Here is a 14,770-nt window from a genome sequence, read left to right as displayed (position 1 = left end):
AGTGTAATGTGGCCAACCGGTGGCTTCAAAGCCTATCATTGGCCAATACATACCATCAGCAATCAAATAAAACAAAATTGTATTTGTCACATGCGCCGAATACAACAAGTGTAGACTTTACAGTGAAATGCTTACTTACAAGCTCTTTCCTAACAATGCAGAGTTAAAAAGTACAAAAATTAGCACACAATTCTTTTTATAGTAACACAATAAAATAACAATTACGAGGCTATACACAAGGGGCACCAGTACCGGTATCAAGTCAATATGCTGGGGGTACGAGGTAGTTGAGGTGATTGAGGTAATATGTACATGTAGGCAGGGGTAAAAGTGACTAGGCAATCAGGATTGATAATGGTGTCAATATGTGTGTGTGGGTGTGTTTTGTGTCTGTGTGAGCATTTGCACTGTGTGTGTGTGGTTATGTATTTGTGTGTTGGAGTGTCAGTGTAGTATGTGTTAGTGTGTAGGTAGAGTCCAGTCAGTGTGCATAGAGCCAGTGCAACAGAGTCAGTGCAAAAAAAAGAGGATGAATACAAATAATTTGGGTAGCCATTTGACTAACTGTTCAGCAGTCTTATTGCTTGGGGTTAGAAGCTGTTCAGGAGTTTTTTGGTCCCAGACTTGGTGCTCTGGGACCACTTGTGCGGTAGCAGAGAGAACAGTCTATGAATTGGTTGTCTGGAGTCTTTGACAATTTTTAGGGGCTTCCTCTCTATCCTCTCTATCACACTGTGCCCAACTGCACTGTAATGTACCTCACTGTTCTGTGCTGTCCAAACTTGTGAAACATCGATGTCCATGACCAGCCCAGATTTCAAGCCTGGTATAGAGGTCCTGGATGGCAGGGAGTTCGGCCCCAGGGATGTACTGGGCAGTACACACTACCCAAGCAGTTGCCATACCAAGCGGTGATGTAGCCAGTCAAGATACTCTCAAGTCGTAGAACCTTTTGAGGATCTGAGGGCCAATGCCAAATATTTTCAGCCTTCTGAGGGGGAAGAGGCATTGTTGTGCCCTCTTCCCGACTGTGTTGGTGTGTTTGGACCATGATAGGTCCTTAGTGATGTGGAAACCGAGGAACTTGATGCTCTCGACCCACTCCACTACAGCCCCGTCGATGTGAATGGAGGTGTACTCAGCCCTCCATTTCCTGTAGTCCACGATCAGCTCCTTTGTCTTGCTGACATTGAGGGTGAGGTTGTTGTACTGGCACGACATTGCCAGGTCTCTGACCTCCTCCTTGTAGGCTCTCATTGGTGTCAGTGATCAGTTCTACCACCGTTCTGTTGTCAGCAAACTTAATGATTGTGTTGGATTCGTGCACTGCCAAGCAGTCATGGGGTTAACGTGCACGGCCACGCAACCCCTGTGTTGAGGGTTAACGTTGCAGATGTGTTGTTGCCCACCCTCATCACCTGGGGGATCCAGTTGCAGAGGGAGGTAATTAATCTTAACCTTAGGTTAATGATGAGCTTGGAGGGCAACATGGTGTTGAACGCTGAGCTGTAGTCAATGAACAGCATTCTCACATAGGTGTTCCTTTTGTCCAGGTGGGAAAGGGCAGTGTGGAGTGCAATTGTCACGCCCTGGCCTTAGTATTATTTGTTTTCTTTATTATTTTAGTTAGGTCAGGGTGTGACATGGGGTATGTGTGTGTTTGGGGGTATTTATATGGTAGAGGTGGTGTTGGTGGTAGTGTATGGGTTTGTGTTGAGTGTATGTATTCTAGCTGTGTCTATGGGTGTGTAGTTTTCTAGGAAAGTCTATGGTTGCCTGAATGGGTTCTCAATTAGAGACAGCTGGTTTCGGTTGTCTCTAATTGGGAACCATATTTAAGGCTGCCATAGGCTTTAGCTGTTTGTGGGTCATTGTATATGTCTATGTTATACGTTTGTAGCCTGTGTGTGCACTACGTTTTATTAGCTTCACGATCGTTTATTGTTTTGGTTAGTTCGTAAGTGTTTTTGTTTCGTTTTGCCCTCTTCTAAAATAAAAGAGATGGCTTATTTTCCTGATGCTGCGTTTTAGTCCGTCAATCCTCCACACGATCGTGACAGAATTACCCACCAATCTACGACCAAGCAACAAGACCAGCGGCAACAGGAGCAATGCAAGGATTCATGGACATGGGAGGAAATTTTAGACCGGGAGGTACCAGGAGAATATAACCGCCCCAAAGCTGAGCTGGAGGCAGCGAAAGCAGAGAGGCGGCGATATGAGGAGCTAGCTCGGAGGCAGGAAAAGGAACCTACAAAGGATCTGGGCTACACTATGTGGGAGGAGATCGACAGGTGGGCGATCAACCCAGGGAGAGTGCCGGAGCCCGCCTGGGATTCTCTGGCGCAGTGCGAGGAGGGATACCGGCGAATGGAGGCAGCACGACGAAGCGGTAGGAAGCCTGTGGGAAAACCCCAAAAATGTCTTGGGGGGGGCTTAAAGGGAGAGTGGCGAAGTCAGGTAGGAAACCTGCGCCTACTCCCTGTAATTATCGTGGAGAGCGAGAGTACGGGCAGACACCGTGTTACGCAGTAGAGCGCACGGTGTCTCCTGTACGTGTGCATAGCCCGGTGCGGGTTATTCCACCTCCCCGCACTGGCAGGGCTAGATTGAGTATTGAGCCGGATGTCATGAAGCCGGCCCTACATATCTGGCCACCAGTGCGTCTCCTCGGGCCGGTTTACATGGCACCAGCCTTGCGCATGGTGTCCCCGGTTCGCCTACATAGCCCGGTGCGGGTTATTCCACCTCCCCGCACTGGTCGGGCAACGGGGAGCATTCAACCAGGTAAGGTTGGGCAGGCTCAATGCTCAAGGGAGCCAATACGCCTGCACGGTCCGGTATTTCCGGCGCCACCTCCCCGCCCCAGTTCAGTTCCACCAGTGCCTACACCACGTAACAGGCTTCCAGTGTGTCTCCAGAGCCCTGTTCCTCCTCCACGCACTCGTCCTATGGTGCGTGTCTCCAGCCCGGTACCACCAATTCCGGCACCACGCACTAAGCCTCCTGTGCGTCTCCAGAGTCCTGTGCATCCTGTTGCTGCTCCCCGCACTAGCCCTGAGATGCGTGTCCCCAGTCCGGTACCACCAGTTCCGGCCCCACGCACTAGGCCTAATGTGCGTACCCAGGGTCCAGTATGCCCTGTTCCTGCTCCCCGCACTAGGCTTGAAGTGCGTGTCCCCAGTCAGGTGCCTCCAGTTCCGGCACCACGCACCAAGCCTACAGTGCGTCTCAGCCGGCCAGAGTCTGCCGTCTGCCCAACGGCGCATGAACTGCCTGTCTGCCATGAGCCTGCAAAGCTGCCCGTCTGCCATGAGCCTACAGAGCCTTCCGCCAGACAGGAGCAGCCAGAGCCTTCCGCCAGACAGGAGCAGTCTGAGCCATCCGTCTCCGCAGGCCATCTGAGCCATCCGTCTCCCCAGCGCCATCTGAGCCATCCGTCTCCCCAGCGCAGTCTGAGCCATCCGTCTCCCCAGCGCCGTCTGAGCCATCCGTCTCCCCAGCGCCGTCTGAGCCATCCGTCTCCCCAGCGTCATCTGAGCCATCCGTCTGTCCAGAGACATTAGAGCCGCCCGTCTGTCCCGAGCCGTCAGAGCCGATAGTCAGTCAGGAGCCGCTAGAGCCATTCGTCAGTCAGGATCTGCCAGAGCCGCCAACCAGACAGGATCTGCCAGAGCCGCCAACCAGACAGGATCTGCCAGAGCCGCCAACCAGACAGGATCTGCCAGAGCCGCCAACCAGACAGGATCTGCCAGAGCCGTCAGCCAGCCATGAGCGTCCAGATCCGTCAGCCAGACATGAGCGTCCAGATCCGTCAGCCAGCCATGAGCGTCCAGATCCGTCAGCCAGCCATGAGAAGCCGGATCCGTCAGCTAGCCATGAGCAGCCAGATCCGTCAGCCAGCCATGAGCCGTCATCCAGCCAGGATCTGCCCATTATCCTGGTGCTGCCCCTTATCCTGGTGCTGCCCCTTATCCTGGTGCTGCCCCTTATCCTGGTGCTGCCCCTTATCCTGGTGCTGCCCCTTAGTCCGGTGCTGCCCCTTGGTCCGGTGCTGCCCCTTAATCCAGTGGGGTTAATGTGGAGGGTGGTCATTTGGGGGAGGCTACGTAAGCGGGTAGTGACTAAGGTGGGGTGGGGACCACGACCAGTGCCAGAGCCGCCGCCGTGGAAGGACGCCCACCCAGACCCTCCCCTAGACTATGTGCTGGTGCGCCCGGAGTTCACACCTTAAGGGGGGGGTTATGTCACGCCCTGGCCTTAGTATTATTTGTTTTCTTTATTATTTTAGTTAGGTCAGGGTGTGACATGGGGTATGTGTGTGTTTGGGGGTATTTATATGGTAGAGGTGGTGTTGGTGGTAGTGTATGGGTTTGTGTTGAGTGTATGTATTCTAGCTGTGTCTATGGGTGTGTAGTTTTCTAGGAAAGTCTATGGTTGCCTGAATGGGTTCTCAATTAGAGACAGCTGGTTTCGGTTGTCTCTAATTGGGAACCATATTTAAGGCTGCCATAGGCTTTAGCTGTTTGTGGGTCATTGTATATGTCTATGTTATACGTTTGTAGCCTGTGTGTGCACTACGTTTTATTAGCTTCACGATCGTTTATTGTTTTGGTTAGTTCGTAAGTGTTTTTGTTTCGTTTTGCCCTCTTCTAAAATAAAAGAGATGGCTTATTTTCCTAATGCTGCGTTTTGGTCCGTCAATCCTCCACACGATCGTGACAGCAATAGAGACTGCATCAACTGTGGATTGGAGTGGGTCCAGGGAGTGGGTCCATGACCAGCCTTTTAAAGCATTCCATGGCTGCAGATGTGAGTGCTATGGGGCGTAGTCATTTAGACAGGTTACCTTGGCATTCTTGGGCACAGGGACTATGGTGATCTGCTTGAAACATGTAGGTATTACAGACTGGATCTGGGAGAGGTTGAAATTGTCAGTGAAGACACTTGCCAGCTTGCCTGTTTAAAGGTCTTACTCACATTGGCTACGGAGAGCGTGATCACACAGTCGCCCGGAACAGCTCTCATGCATTGTTCAATGTTGCTTGCCTTGAAGTGAGCATAGAAGGCATTTAGCTTGTCTGGTAGGTTCGCATCACTGTGCAGCTCGTGGCTGAGTTTCCCTTTGTAATCTGTTATAGTTTGCAAGCCGTGCCAGATCCGACGAGCATCAGAGCTATCGAATAAATCCCAGATGAATACCAGGGTTTACGTATAAACATCATTGGTCACACCATGCAAGTGACCTTTAGTGACACCCACTGAGTCTTCTGACCACTATAGAACAGGCCATAAAATGCTCTGATCATGATCAATTTAAGTACTTCAAGGAAAAGGAAAAGAAGAAACGTTTTGACCCTTAAATCTTCAGGATTGTCACATCTTTTTGCTATACTCAAGTTGAGCCCTTTGCAATATGTCCTATATCAAATTGAGGTGTGAATGTAAGCTTTTCTTGGTTAGGGCACTTTGTGAGACGAAATGTGGGCTATTTACTCTCTTTATATCATAATTGTGCTGTGCTAGAGCTCTAACCAAGATTTAAAATATTGTCTTTAATGATTAATATCATCTTGGCAAAGTGTCTTTGGTATATAGCAGAGCAATTGGCCGCTGGTTGTATGTTCTGCAGCAGATAAGAACATGTGCAGAGACCTAGGCTTCTTTGGATTATGAAGATCTAAGGAAACAATGACCATATTTCCCTCTCCCCCTAAACCACTGCAAGATTAGTCATAATGAATAGCTCAAAGGAAGAAGTCATACCTTCAATTTAATGCAATATCAGTAAAGGACAAAGGAGATTCATCCCTTCTCTTACCCTCTTCATTTCTTCATTATTAAGTTTATTCCACTATACACATTTTACTGTGGGGTCATAACCTGTTTTAAGTCATCCAGCTGAGAAAAATGAATTGATGTGCACATCGGAAACTGGAACATTTATTTATACATAACAGTATAATGACTTTGAGTGGAGTTGCTATTTCCGCAAATTGCCAGACTCAAAATAGGTTTAACTCACGATAACACTATAATGCTTTCACTCACATTTCTGACAGTAAGGTCTGACTCTTCACCGGTCTATGTCTCTCTCTTGTCTTCTATCTCGCTCCCGTCTCCCTCTCTGTCCCCGTCTCCCTCCCTCCCTCATCCCTCCCTCCCTCCCTCCCTCCCTGCCTCACTCTCTCTCTCTGACACTCATTATACTTCTCCCTGCGGCCTACTCCACTACATAAAGTATTGAGCGCCAATGCCACTTTATTAAAAGTCCAGCTTGATTTGCCCTTCCCTCCCTCTCTTACTCTTTCTCCTTTGTCTCTCTTTTCTTCTCTTTTGGTCTGTCGTACTCCCTCTCTTTCTGTCTATGTATCTCTCTTTATTTCATTTTTTTTCTCTTTCCCTTTCTGCCTATACTTATATGGCTTTTGAGTCACATTATTCCATCCCTCTCTGTCTGTGAATGTCTTTGTGCAAGCAAGCACAATGACCCACAGTTGATCGCTCTCTTTAATATACAAAGTGCCTCACTCATTCACTCTCTCTCTCTCTCTCTCTCTGGAGAAGGAAATTGGTAGAGTCCTTGGGTACACAATCACCTTTGAGTAAGCAGCGTCAAACTTCTTCACTTTGTCATAGAGGATTAATACGTAGGTGGTTCAATGTCAAGCAAAAAATAGTCAGAGTTTTATAAATGTCCAACCCCAACGAGAACATATGGTTCTGAGAAGGCTAGAGAATGTCTCATCGGGTTAGAGACTGTAGTCTATATCAACGTGTCAGTTAAGGACATACGGTATGTCTTCCTTTCCCTTATTTTGCGCCAGCAGCATACCACCCTGCATCCCACTGCTGGCTTGTTTCTGAAGCGAAGCAGGGTTAACCCTGGATGGGAGACCAGATGCTGCTGGAGTGTTGGAGGGCCAGTAGGAGGGACCCTTTCCTCTGGTCTAAATATCCCAATTCCCCAGGGCAATGATTGGGGACATTGCTCTGTGTATGGTGCTGTCTTTCGGATGGGACGTTAAACAGGTGTCCTGACTCTCTAAAGATGGCACTAATTGTAGGAGTCTGGGTGTTAACCCCAGTGTCCTGGCTAATTTCCAATCTTGCCCTCATACCATCATGGCAACCTAATCCTCCCCAGCTTCCAGTTGGCTCATTCATCCCCCTCCTCTCCCCTGTAACTATTCCCCAGGTTGTTGCTGTAAATGAGAATGTGTTCTCAATCAACTTACCTGGTAAAATAAGGGTTTATACACTTCAGTTTCTATAAACTAAGTTTACAAACAGTTTATATAGAAGCTGGTATACTGACAGACTGGAACAAATCTTTCATGGTACCTATGCTAGTAGAACACAGCCTTTAAATGCCACGAGACTCTTTACATATCAATGTGTTTGATTTTTACACGAAAGTGCACTGTGAGCTGACAAATGGCGACCTCGCCAGCCCATAATTATTTTTTTGACATATCTCCAGGTTAAATATAGTTGTCAGGGCCTTGTCAGAATTATTGCAGAGGGGCCCATTTAAAACACTCAGCCCCATCGGCTACGTCAGTCAGTCACGCTTCACAAAGACCTCACACGCATTTTCCTCATGTTTTCTTTCACAAGGAGCTTGGTATGTATGAACGAAACATTTCACTCAAGAGCGCACAGCTTCACTCGAAGCAGAACAAAATATAGGGAAATCAAGGCCTAGTTCGACAATGGTTAAAAAGTGGGTGAACTACAGTAGCTAAGTGGAACCATAATATATCAAAAAAATATATATATATACTCAAACAAAACCATGCATAGACTCAAGAGACAACTCCATAATATACATGTATTGAAAATAGTCGAAAACCGTTGTGACATTGTTGTCTACTGAAAGGGTTAAATGTGTCTCTCTCCTCTCCTCTCATCCTGTGAAATACTGCTGAAATGCTGCTGTTAGATTATGGAGGAATTACTGAGGAGAACCCCCAGGGGAATGGCATATCAGCTGCTCTACAGCTCTGTAGCATAGCAGCTCAACCGTGAGCATTTCTGTACTTTGAGAGAGTCCACAGAACCCCAGCTAGGTTTGGAGGAGAAAATACAGGGCCTGGGTATCAGCCACTCTACAGCTCTGTACTATACCATAGCAGCACAGCCAGGAGCATTCCAGCCCAACACCATGGAAATCCAACCCGTCCCAGCAATACTGCACAGACGGGCTTAGCACCACAGTGGCCTCAGAGTCATAACATAAAGAAAATGTCAACGAGTCAATGTATGTACAGGTGCAGATTCAGCAGCATCTATGCATACAGACACTAGCAAGCCATAGTACATAAGACGGTTACCATTAGTTACCAGTTACCATTAAATGCTTCAATGTGGCATGATATTCTATGATAATCTGAACAACCTCCAAATCCACAGCCATGTTAAATAATGTGTCAGGGAAGAGAACCCAGCTTGATTTTATTCACTGTTAAAGGCCGTGTAAAAATCAATAACGGAATCGAATCCAGTCTGTTAAAAGAACTGTACATGATACAGACTTTGTCCCAAATGACACCCTATTCTCTACATAGTGCACTACTTTCGACCAAGGCCCATATGGGTGTCATTTGGGACGCATATACAGAGCCAGGACTTGACTCCGGCAGCACCACCTCATACATCATTGAATCATCTTTGTCATGTTGTTCAGACTAGAGCAGCTTCTCCCCAGAAAGTACTACTGCCTCTGGTCTAGCTACATCTGAGACAGGGCGTATTCCCTGTTCATTTACAGCTACACTGAGTCTGTATCCATGCGTGTTAGAAAGTGTATCCCCTCTCTATGCTTTTCGATGCAAGAGGGAGTAGTCCCACTGGTCTAGAGCTGAGAGAAGTGTTCATATCACGCCTCTGTATCAATGTCCATCCACATGTATATGCCTCTGTGTCAAAGTGTTTTCGGATGCAACAGCAGTCAATTCCTAGTTCATTTACAGTACAGGCTACGCTGTAGCTGTTTCTATGTGTGTTAGCAAGTGTATCCCCAATGCCTTTGGATGCAACCTCTCCCAATCCCTTAGCTCTCATTTCCTTTCCTCGTTAGGGCAGCATCTGCTGAAGGCTGAGGTAAGAGTCTTGCCCCCCGCTACTCTTCCCACAGCTCCCCTAGCTTGCCATCTGCCTCAGTGCTGGACAAATATCCTTTAACCCCTGCAAACACACACAAACAAGCCCACACAGGCATGCAGGTCAGACACACAAACCACCACAACCCCCAACTCTAAACCACAGCGGCCTGCATTTTTTATGAAGAGAGCCCCTGAACAAAACAGCTTGCAGGGCTATAATAGCTAAGGGCGTGACCCTCCAGCTGCAGAGCTAGTAACCTCATCCCTCCCTCTGCAAACCCGTGTGAAAAAGAGGGGAAGACTGGGAGGAGCGAGGGGAGACAATGGAAGAGGGGAAAAGAGAGAGGAGAGAGGAAAGAAGAGAGGGGGAGAAGAGATGGAATGACCAGCTCTAATTACTGCTCTGTGACTCTCAAGCTCCAGTAATGCTGGAAGAATGAAAAGACAGAGAGAAGAATGAAAAAATAAAAGGAAAATAAAAGGGGGGCAGGAGGAGGAAGGGAAGACGCTGATTAAACTTAAACATCTCTCTCGATCTGCCTTCCCTCTTCCAGCTCTCCCCCCTTCTTCCCTCTCTCCATCTGTTCTACACTGACTGTCACTGCCCTGGAGTTGACTAGGATTGTTCATCACCCCTCGGTTATACACAGTGAATAATGATGTTTCTCTGGCGAGGGACAGGGAGAGAGAGGAAGGGGGAGAGGGCGGTATAGAGCGAGATTAATGATTCAACTTAGAATTATTCAGTAACTGGTTACACAGCCTTTTCTAGTTTACTAAACTGTTCAGTCAATGTATTACCTGAACTTAACATTTTTAGTTGGCTGCAACTGGAGACAACTTAGGTTAGGGACACCCAAAGTGCTTTTAAAAAAAACAACATATTTGGCACACATTGACATATAGGATGACATTGTGAATGTTCATTTATACAGTAATTACTATTCAACATCTGGGATTTGAACTCACAACCTCTTGATTCAAAGCATTCCTATCTTCCTGCTACGCCATGTTGTGAGTTCAAATCCCAGGGGAGGACATGTTGAATAATAATTTGTGTATAAATGCATATGCACAGTGTAATAATTTGTGACAAATAGGTACGTTGTAAACATTGTATGTTAAAGGCACGATGTCTGGGTGTCCCTAACCTAAGTTTTGGCAAACTAAATATTTTAAGTTCAGGTAACACTATGGCGAAAAGTTGAGTAAACTAAAAAGGCTGTGGAACCAGATACTAAATAATAATTAGTTGAATTAAGTAGATTTGTTTTACAGTGCATAGAAAGAGAGAAAGACTGAGAGAGGGATAAACGGAGAGAGAAAGCTCACAATTAGAAGAGAGGAACTAGGCCTGAGGCTATGTGTTCTGTCGGGTTAAGCATTCCCCAGTTACCGTCAGAACACGACAGAACATCACCAGCATACATACAGCACACAGGTAGGATGCTTCTCCACCCATCTACAATCTCCTTGTGTTGTCTTTGTGCATTGTTCTATCTCATTACATTACACTACACATTCTGCCAGAGCACATTAGACCATTACACTCTGCTCTGCCTGTGCTATAGACCTGGGAAGAATCTAGTAAGGAAATAGGGAGGAATCTAGTAAGGAAATAGGGAGGAAGATGGAGAGGGAGAGTGAGAGAGGGAGGGAGAGAGAGAGAAAGAGAGAGAAAACAATCAGGAGTGTCAGCCTAGGCTCTAGCTGGCTGGCTGGTTGGAGCTGAATTAACAACATTAGTTAGCTAGTTGTAAATCTGTCTGTCATCTCCCCTCTCCCCGCGATGCTTGCGTCAATGTCAATGTCATTCAGAGCCAGCCCCTCCAGAGGAGATGAGAGAAGAGGAGAGGCAGAGACGCTGCTGGAGGACGTGCTTTATGGAAGGGCTCAAACAGAAGAGACAGCCTCGTTAGTCTCCTCTAATGCTGGGCATTATAATGACACTGCTCAGTTCAACTCAGAGAACTGTGTCCTTTCTGAATATATTGTGTCTTATAAGCCCATGTTAGATGAGTGATGGTATATTTGGGGGATTTAAATATATATATATATATATATATATATACAGAAATAGTGAGAGAACTGTCTTTCTCATTTTGATTGGGACAGACAGTGAATTGGCTGGCTATGATGACGTTACATTGTCAGTTGCATTGTCTGTTTCATATTCAACACACAAAATAACCCTTAATCGAGCCACAGGTTGGATGACAAACCAAATATTCAGAGAAATACAGTATCACTCATTTTGTGAATGAGGAATAGCCTATTAAAAGGATAAGTTAAATCCGTTAATGACCTATTTCATGGTTCAATGTGCCTGTTCCCCACCCATGTAGCATATGAGGTGAAATGAACCATCATAATCCCCATTCAAATAACTATAATTCTAATAGGAGCACACAGTGTGAAATAAGATTCAGCGATGATGGTGGGTGTCAAAACAATACAATAATTATCGTAATATATGCCATTTAGCAGACACTTTTATCCAAAGCGATTTACAGAAGTGCAAGCATGTATTTTCATACAGGTGGCCCCAGCAGGAATTGAATCCACAATCCTGACATTTCAAGCGTAATGCTCAACCAACTGAGCCACACTCGAAGATCAACTTCGCGTGTGGGACTTCAGAACTGTTGATTGTGACAGTGATTGTTCTCTCGTGTGTTAGGGCCATACCCAAAAACCACTGCTACAGATATTTATACCCATTTCTCACTATTTTGCCTTTTCAGCATGGTTCCAGCAACCTGGAACATAACCAGGCCAGCTCGATACAGCTTGGTTTGGCCGGACTCGGTTCGGCTCAGTAGTGTGAAAAGCCCTTAGTGTTTGACAAACCCTTTCGTCGGGTGGGGCGGTAGGGTGAGGGATAAAGTTGTTAGCGCTGGGGGATCGTGTCTGATTGTGAGGACGGGAGCAGGGAAAATAGGAAGACCGGGACAAGAGGAGGAGAGAGAGAGACAATAGATCAAAAGTGATACACTGATGTCACATGTCTCTCCCTGTCTGTTTCTCTCCTGCTTGCCTGTCTGCTCTGGGGGCTGATCGTAGAGGATAACCTTTGCATTGATGAAAATGGGCATGAATAGATAACACACACACACTGACAAGGGGCATGAATACATAACACACGGCGGTGGCACTTCACAGAGAGGCAGCAACATACGGCCACCATGCCACTGGAGGGGACGTGGCTGACATTAGAGGCTCGGAGAGAGAAGAGAAGACATGCCCGTAACATTTAAAAGCCTGCCTGGGACAATTGTACTGAAGCCTCTGTCATGTTTACATGGCATGTCTGCTGTGAGGGATTCCCTTTATGTGATATAATCCTTTATTTACATATGATATGTTAAATGCATGAAATTATAATGCCCTTGAAATCCCCCAAAACAGTTAGATTATTATTCATGCGTTTCTTGATGTTGGACAGTGCTGTGTGCACATTGCTACAAGAAATCCAACCACCTGCTTCATTCAAAATCGAATCACCTGCTTGCTAGCTATCATCATATATATGCACTATTCTAAGATAAGACAAGGCACAAATATAACTTGAATTCAGAGAGCTATAGATGTGTTCAATACAAAATGAAGGGTAAAATAACTAGTTACAGTAGGAGAGATAGCGAGATACAGTAACTGACCTGATAACCTTCCTACTGGCGGTGATGCTTGCCACGATGATGCTCTCTGGTCTCGGTGTGGCCACAGCTTTAAACGTCCCTTTCCAGAACTTCTCAAAGAGCTGCTTCTCCCCCTGGTGCTCCAGGCTGGCCATACTGTCTGCTGTCCCCAGGGAGAGAGGGCTGCAGGGAGCCAGGGAGAGAGCCATGGAGGGCTGGGGATGGGGGTCCAGGGCTTCCCTGGAGATGGAGTCTCGACGAGGGAGACTTCACATAGACTGTAACACACGACCAGCAAAAATACACACTGTGTTGTTGAGCGGACCTAGTGCTCTGGAGCTGTCCAAGTACTGAATCCACACAGGGAAGAGCAACAGGATAACACACATCAAACAGCAAACCCTTTCTCTCTCTGGTAGAGTAGGCCAGTGTGTCAGTGCTCAGTGCGGCTCCTCTCCTCTGGTCTCCTCTCTTCTGATTTCTTCTACGGGGGGAGCATGTGAACCAAGCAGGACAAGACAAAGGCTGTTTCTGCTGCTGCCACAACGTCAGGCTGCTTTTTGTTCTCTCAGAGGGGGGTTAGCGTTTCTCCTCCTCTGTTCCTCAGTCACAGCTGCTGCTTGCTGCTTCCGCTCTGCTCTGTGTTCTGTAGCAGTCTTCAGTTAGAGCAGGCATGGAGTCATATGCGATACAGCAAAAGCATTCTCTCCGGTCAGAGCCAAGGAGCCAGTGACGGACAGAGTGTGTGACAGAGTGTTTCTCAACACACCACCACGTGGATGAGTTCTGAGAGCTGAGGCGAGTGTTTCGCTGACTGTATATGTCTGAGTTTGTGGGCGCGCAGGGTCATGAGTGAGTGTGAGTGTGTATGTATGCGTGTGTTCTGTACGAGCGGTGTGTGTTCAAAGCGACTGAGGAGCCTAGCTGACGGCTGCTTGTTTTGTCTCTCTCAGAATGTGACGTTGTATTGGGAGGCTGGGATAGGTCAGGGAGAGTAGGACACCTTGGGGATCCTCTGTCTGTCTGTGTGCCTCTCTCTCTCTCTCTCTCTCTCCCCTCCTATTATCTTACCAATTATTCTTTGCCTCGTTGTTCCGTCACCTTACTTTCATTCTCTTACTCAGTGTCTCTCTTTCAGTCTCTCCCTGCCTCTCTCCCTCCCTCCGTCTTTGCTTCTCTCCCTCTGAGCCTTGGACAAAAGGCCAAGCAGTTTCCCGCCATCAGCATAACAAAAGGCTGGGTCTGCGGGGGGCAGCCGGTGCATGTGCCTGACGCAATGCCCCCAGGGATCAGAGATTTCCCCAGCAAGCCTACACGGCCATACATAACATAACATAACCCTACACAACACATTACAGAATAACAGTGTTTCCCCAGCTATCATAGACAGCCCAACTCTTCCAGCTACACAACGCAATACACCACACCACAGCACCCCCCAACCCCAGCCCTCCATCTCTCGTCTCTGCTCTTTCTGCCCCTCACATCATCTGTCACAACGCTGAAGACTGAATTTAGGAACAGATATTTGCAATCTGATTAATCATGTATTGTTGTACAGGCGTAAGGATTAAATATAGATTGTACTTTGACAGTGATGATACATTTTAATGTTTATGATAAAGGAATACACTGAAAGCAATACATTTCAGGTAGTAAAACTCACATTTATTGCTTCACATTAAGTTCTAGGCACACAATGGAAGAATACTTTAAACAATCATGTGTTATTTGGCTTAACCCATGTATTCATTTTGTACTAGACATCTGTCGTTATAAGGAGTAGACCAAGATGCAGCGTGGTATGTTTCCATCCTTTATTTTGGAATAGGAAACTTCAAAGAACAAAACAACAAAAACAAACGAAACGTGCCGCTAATATAATGCTCACAGGCAACTATACATAGACAAGATCCCACAAAGCACAATGGGAAAATGGCTACCTAAATATGATCCCCAATCAGAGACAACAATAAACAGCTGCCTCTGATTGGGAACCATACTAGGCCAACATAGAAATATAAT

At 46.8% G+C, this 14,770-nt stretch overlaps 1 protein-coding gene across 1 annotated transcript in view; it reads right to left on the bottom strand.

Moving 5' to 3' along the window:
* The window catches only part of LOC129853896 (serine/arginine repetitive matrix protein 4-like), a 92,351-nt gene extending 78,681 nt beyond the window's left edge, over positions 1–13,670 (bottom strand). The window contains exon 1 of the mRNA XM_055920380.1: positions 12,767–13,670. Coding sequence (XP_055776355.1) covers positions 12,767–12,954 — 188 coding nt within the window. The 5' untranslated portion in view covers positions 12,955–13,670. The remainder of the gene's footprint in view (positions 1–12,766) is intronic.
* Between the last annotated feature and the right edge of the window lie 1,100 nt (positions 13,671–14,770).

The sequence above is a fragment of the Salvelinus fontinalis genome, chromosome 4 (genome assembly GCF_029448725.1).
Source record: "Salvelinus fontinalis isolate EN_2023a chromosome 4, ASM2944872v1, whole genome shotgun sequence".
In the NCBI taxonomy this organism is placed as follows: Eukaryota; Metazoa; Chordata; class Actinopteri; order Salmoniformes; family Salmonidae; genus Salvelinus; species Salvelinus fontinalis.
The sequence above is the reverse complement of the archived record's forward strand: the minus strand, read 5'-3'. Positions and strand labels throughout refer to the sequence as shown.